The sequence below is a fragment of the Cebus imitator genome, unplaced genomic scaffold (assembly GCF_001604975.1).
Source record: "Cebus imitator isolate Cc_AM_T3 unplaced genomic scaffold, Cebus_imitator-1.0 Scaffold88, whole genome shotgun sequence".
Lineage (NCBI taxonomy): Eukaryota > Metazoa > Chordata > Mammalia > Primates > Cebidae > Cebus > Cebus imitator.
Genome location: NW_016107403.1, coordinates 1,483,280 through 1,489,231, shown reverse-complemented (window position 1 = coordinate 1,489,231; position 5,952 = coordinate 1,483,280). Strand labels below are relative to the sequence as shown.

The 5,952-nt window shown below is 42.7% G+C and overlaps 1 protein-coding gene across 1 annotated transcript in view; it reads right to left on the bottom strand.

The window, feature by feature from the left end:
• SLC30A6 (solute carrier family 30 member 6) overlaps positions 1–3,291 on the bottom strand; it is a 65,333-nt gene extending 62,042 nt beyond the window's left edge. The window contains exon 1 of the mRNA XM_017534843.1: positions 3,204–3,291. Coding sequence (XP_017390332.1) covers positions 3,204–3,206 — 3 coding nt within the window. The 5' untranslated portion in view covers positions 3,207–3,291. The remainder of the gene's footprint in view (positions 1–3,203) is intronic.
• Positions 3,292–5,952: the final 2,661 nt, after the last annotated feature.

Below are 5,952 nucleotides of genomic sequence, written 5' to 3'. Positions count from 1 at the left end.
TTCACCATGTTGACCAGGATGGTCTCGATCTCTTGACCTCGTGATCCACCCGCCTCGGCCTCCCAAAGTGCTGGGATTACAGGCTTGAGCCACCGTGCCCGGCCTCAGAAGGTCACTTCTAACACCATCTTCATACTGAAAACAAAACAAAAATCCTAATGTTTGTATCACTCTTCCCAAAATTATATTGGCCCTCAACTGCTATCAAAATAAACTCCAAATTTTACAACCTGAATTTCCAGATTTAACACTTAGCCTGTTTCTTTCCAGTGTTATCTCTTACTCCAGATAGAAACCCTCAACTCCAGTCTTAATCGCTTACTGTAGATAGAAACCTTCAACTTCAGTCAAACTGGTCTACTCTTGTCTCATCATCATACCACTTTTGAGTGAAATGGCCAGATCTGTCTAACCCAAGCTCTTATTCATATAGTGACAAACAAGTATTAGATTAAGAGTAGGGCACAAAGTACTCAGCTTCATGTTTCACTTTTTACATGAAGTCTTCCTAGATCATTCCAAATATAGCGTTTGTTATGTGACTTATTTTGCATTAACCAAAGTGTAGCCTTCACCTTGTTATCTTGCTTTGTAATTTCTTAGTAACTTCACTAACGATAAGGGCTATTTTTCTTTGTATTTTCTAAGAAAGCACTGTTTTCACACAGCATGTTCTTACTTTTTACTCAATATCCTTTAAAATAAACCTTAAATACTGTTTCCCTGCATGACTAATACCAATATTTCAAGCATAAAGATATAGTGCCATAGGTTTTCAGTGTTTTATAAAACAGATGTTTATTGAAAACTTCCTCTGGGCCAGGCACTGTACAAGGCTCTAGGAATACCAGAGTGAAACATACAGGTCCTACTCTCAATAAGCTTACAGTCTACAAAGTGAGAAAGACAAATAAATACACAATTTTTAACATAGTCTGTAAGGATTACAGATGTTACTGGTAAAAAGCACAAGAGATCCAAGTTTAACTTTATTAAATTAGGGCTGTGAGTTAATGAAGGTGTATAATCTGAAAGCCCTCTGAATTTTAATAACCTCTTATCCCTTTACCTTCAAATCCCTTCAAATCATCAGTATTACAGGCAAATTAAGTTTCCATTATATGTATTCACTTCGTGCAGCTTTATGTAACAAAAGTGGTGTGTGCATGTAAAAGCCCAAGGTACCACCAAAGCATAAAGGAGAAGCAACTAACAGGATACTGGGACGTAGAGGAAAGGCTCATGAAAAACAATGAAGGATATATAAGGGTTATACTGATAAGGACAGCCAGTAGAGGACAGGAAAATTCAGGCAGATGAAAGGGCATATGCAAATTAGGTACAGAAGTCAATTCATACAGCATGATTTGCAATTTGTTCATGGTGGCTGAAATATGGATATTGCATACATGTATGCATTAAAAAAAAAAAAAAATCCCGGGCACGGTGGCTCACGCCTGTAATCCCAGCACTATGGGAGGCTGAGGCGGGTGGATCACGAGGTCAAGAGATGGAGACCATCCTGGCCAACATGGAGAAACTCCATCTCTACTAAAAATAAAAAATTAGCACATGCCTGTAATCCCAGATAGTAGGGAGGCTGTGGCAGGAGAAACGCCTGAACCCAGGAGGTGGAGGTTGCAGTGAGCCAAGATCGCACCATTGCACTCCAGCCTGGGCAACAAGAGTGAAACTCCATCTCAATAAAAAAAAAAAAAAAAAGAGAGAAAAAAGAAGCTGTAAAGGTAAGAAGTTTGATAATGGATGGCTTGATGGCTTTGTATACCATGCCAAAAGGACTTCATCTTGAGTGCTACAGAACAACAAAAAGAACATTTCAGCAAGGGAGTGATGTGGTCAAATTTTAGAAATATAACTCCGAGTACACGCTACACAATGATGGCTGTTATTTATTTATTTATTTTGAGATGGAGTCTTGCCCTTTTGCTCAGGCTGGAGTGCAGTCACACCATCTCAGCTCACTGCAACCTCTGCCTCCTGGGTTCAAGCAATTCTCTGGACTCAGCCTCCCAAGTAGCTGGGATTACAGGCGGCCGCTACCATGCCCAGCTAATTTTTTGTATCTTTAGTAGAGACGGGGTTTCACTATGTTGGCCAGGCTGGTCTCGAAATCCTGACCTCGTAATCCACCTGCCTCGGCCTCCCAAAGTGCTGGGATTACAGGCATGAGCCACCGCACCTGGCCAATGGTGAAAGTTTTGAAGATTGTAACCAGCGGCTGTTTGATCATTAGCCAAAAAAGGGTAAACTTTTACCCATTTTCTGTGTGCAAAAGGACTACAGGAAATTCACAAAATATAAAGTGTGTGAATAAGACATTTTCCCGACCACATCCACTTAAGTAAAAAACTTAGTACAGTGACAAAAGCTTAGGCACAGAAATGTGGTCTCTTTCTCATATATACGTTATCAATAAGTACTCCAGGAATTTTTCTAATAAATCCATTTTCAAAAGGTACCCCTCACTTTGACACTCGAAATCCCAACCAACTGCTTATCGCTAAAGTTCAGAGCTATATATTTGAGCTCTAAAGACAAAAAATGACTAATTATAACAAATTTGAGAGAAAACACCATAACCCAACAACCAAACGTCCTATTGGGTCTTCCTCTAGTTTCTACAAACGCAGAAATAAAGCAGCAATACGATGTTCTATCAACACCTCGACTTTCTATAGTTAGTGCGCTTATCAAAGTTGATGCCGTAATAAGGCTACTTAATATTTAGTAAAGCAAAGTTGCAGAGTGAGGCGTCTGCCTTAAAACCCTATTACTAACCTTTTTCTTTCTATCGCCACTGCTCTAAGAATCACTATTACAGTTGTTGCTGCGGACTTGTTTTCAGATTTTTTGTTTGTAGTCTAGTTGCTGACACTGGCAAAAACTTTTATTACATTAAAGAAATCTCGGCAAAAAAAAGTCAGAAACTCGCCAGGAGCTGAAAGCTCGGCCTGCAGCAGGGCGGGGATCCTGAGCACCCAGGGAACAAGGTGAGGGGCCGAGGGGGACCAGAACTCTGAGGGGAACATTTTGGGAGACAGACGCTCCTGCCAAGGGACCCGACGTCAACTCCAATGACCCCCTCCTCTGGGTGGTTGAGGGATTTCAAGGCCGCTTCGGGAACAGATAAGATAAGCCGAATCACCTACAGCCGAAACCCTCACCCCCACAAGCCAACTCACCATGATAAGGAGCTGCACAGCTCCCGCCGGAAGTCGTTCTAGGTGCTCGTGTTTTCCCAGGACGGAAGGGGTGGGGCACCAGAGGGCGATTGGCTGTAAAGAAGGCGTGGAAGGAAGTGCGTGGCCTGGCTTCCGGGTCCTGCCCCCTTCCTGGCTGCCCCTGCACTCCTAGGCGGTAGGTGGCTAGAGTGGCTCCCTCTGAGCGCTCTGAGGGATTGGTCGGGACTTCAAGCGTTGAGACCAAGCGCAAGGCAAGGAGCAATGAGGAGTTTTTGTTGTGTTAAAAATTTCGTTGAGTGCTGAGACGCTTTTACATTGTTGTATGATTTAGCCTTAAGAAAACAGTATTCCAGTTTTACAAGTGAGGAAAGAAGATGATTAAGAAATTTGCCTCGGCTGGGCGCGGTGGCTCACTCCTGTAATCCCAGTGCTTTCGGTGGCGAGGCAGGCGGATCACTTGAGGTCAGGAATTCGAGACCAGCCTGGCCAACATGGCGAAACCGCGGCTCTACTAAAAATATAAAAATTAGCCGGGCGTGGTGGCGCGTGCATGTAATCCCAGCTACTCGGGAGGCTGAGGTAGGAGGATCGCTTTAACCCAGGAGGCGGAGGTTGCAGTGAGCCGTGATCGCGCCACGGCACTGCAGCCTGGGCGACAGAGCGAGATTCCGTCTCAAAAAAAAAGAAACTTGACTTGATTCATACATCTAGTTTGCTGTAGTAGCAGAATTTGAACTCGGGCTAATGGTCTACTTATTAAAATACTATTTGAATTCTCTAAAATTAATACTATTACAGAAGTAATGTTAATTAGAAAACTTGGAAAATAAACATTAAATTCATTCGATAAAGATTGAATCTGTAGCATGTTTGTCAGGTACTGGCCTTGTGGAAATTATATTCTGGTAAGAAGAGACAGAAGTAGGGATAAATAATTTTTTTTTTTTTTTTGGAGACGGAGTTTCGCTCTTGTTACCCAGGCTGGAGTGCAATGGCGCCATCTCGGCTCACCGCAACCTCCGCCTCCTGGGTTCAGGCAGTTCTCCTGCCTCAGCCTCCTGAGTAGCTGGGATTACAGGCACGCGCCACCATGCTCAGCTAATTTTTTGTATTTTTAGTAGAGACGGGGTTTCACCATGTTGACCAGGATGGTCTCGATCTCTTGACCTCGTGATCCACCCGCCTCGGCCTCCCAAAGTGCTGGGATTACAGGCTTGAGCCACCGCGCCCGACTTTTTTTTTTAAGACGGGGTTTCACCATGTTGGTCAGGCTGGTCTTGAACTCCCGACCTCAGGTGATCCGCCCGCCTTGGCCTACAAAGTACTTGGATTACAGGCGTGAGCCCAAGCACCCCCAGCCCAGATAAATAAAATTATTAAAGATGTTTCATATACTCCTTATACACATAGCATCAGTGTAATTTTATGCAATTTTAAAAAGCTTGTGTGTATCGAACAAAATTTTGACTACAATTTTTTCTTTTTTTTTAAGCAGAGTCTCGCTGTGGTGCCAGGCTCCAGGCTGGAGTGCAGTGGCGCGATCTCGGCTCACTGCAACCTCCACCTCCCGTGTTCAAGCAATTTTGCCTCAGCCTCCAGAGTAGCTGGGACTACAGGTGCCCTGCCACCACGCCTGGCTAATTTTTGTATTTTTTAGTAGAGACAGGGTTTCACCATGTTGGCCAGGATGGTCTCGATTTCTTGACCTCGTGATCCGCCCGCCTCCGCCTCCCAAGGTGCTGGGATTACAGGCGTGAGCCACTGTGCCCGGCGAACTACAACTTTTCACATGTGGTCAGGGGTGGAATTTTCCACTGTGGCATCATGTTAATGATAAAAAAGTTTTGATTTTTGGAGCATTTTAATTTCAGATGGTTGGATTAGGGATGCTAAACATGTAGTGCTGTACAGAACAACTGGGTGGGTGTGGTGCTCACACCTGTAATCCTGGCACTTTGGTAGGTCAAGGGGGAAAATCCCTTGAGGTCAGGAGTTGGAGATCACCCTGGGCAATATAGGAAGATCCTGTCTCTACAAAAATAATCTAAAAAGAAACAGCAACTGGGTGGCCAATTTAGGATGGTGGTCAGAGAAAACTTCTCTAAGGAGATAACATTTAATATCTGAATGACAAGTCTTTTTGTGAAGATTTTTCCAGGCAGAATGAACAGCTAGTGTAAATACTGTAAGTCAAATTGAACAGGGTATCTTAAGAGCTTAAAGAAGGCAGTAAGTCTGGAGTTTGTGCTTGAGAGGAAGAAATGAAGAGATCTAAGTGCTAGACAGGCCAGATCAAGCAAGCAGGAATTTCTAAATTAGTGGTAAAGTGCTTTTTTTCTTTTTCTTTTTTTTCCTCTCTAAGTGAGAAAAGCCAGAGAATGGCTTTAACAAGGAGTGATTTTTACATTTTAAAAAAGATTACTGTGGACTCAGCATGGTGACTCATGCCCAGTCTTTGAAAAGATTAACTAAATCCAAAGCAAGCTAAAGGAAGAAAATTATAATTGGAGAGGAAAGAAAGAGAAAATCAACAAAACCCAAAGTTGGTTCTTTGAAAAGATTAACAAAATTGACAAAACTTCAGCTAGACTCACCAAGAAAAAGAGAAGACAAAATTACTAAAACCAGGAAAAATAGAGAGAAATTACTACTGATCTTTTGGAAATAAGGATTATAAGGGAATACTATAAACAATTGTATGCCAATAAATTAGATAATGAGATGAAATGGACACTTTTTTTTTTTTTTT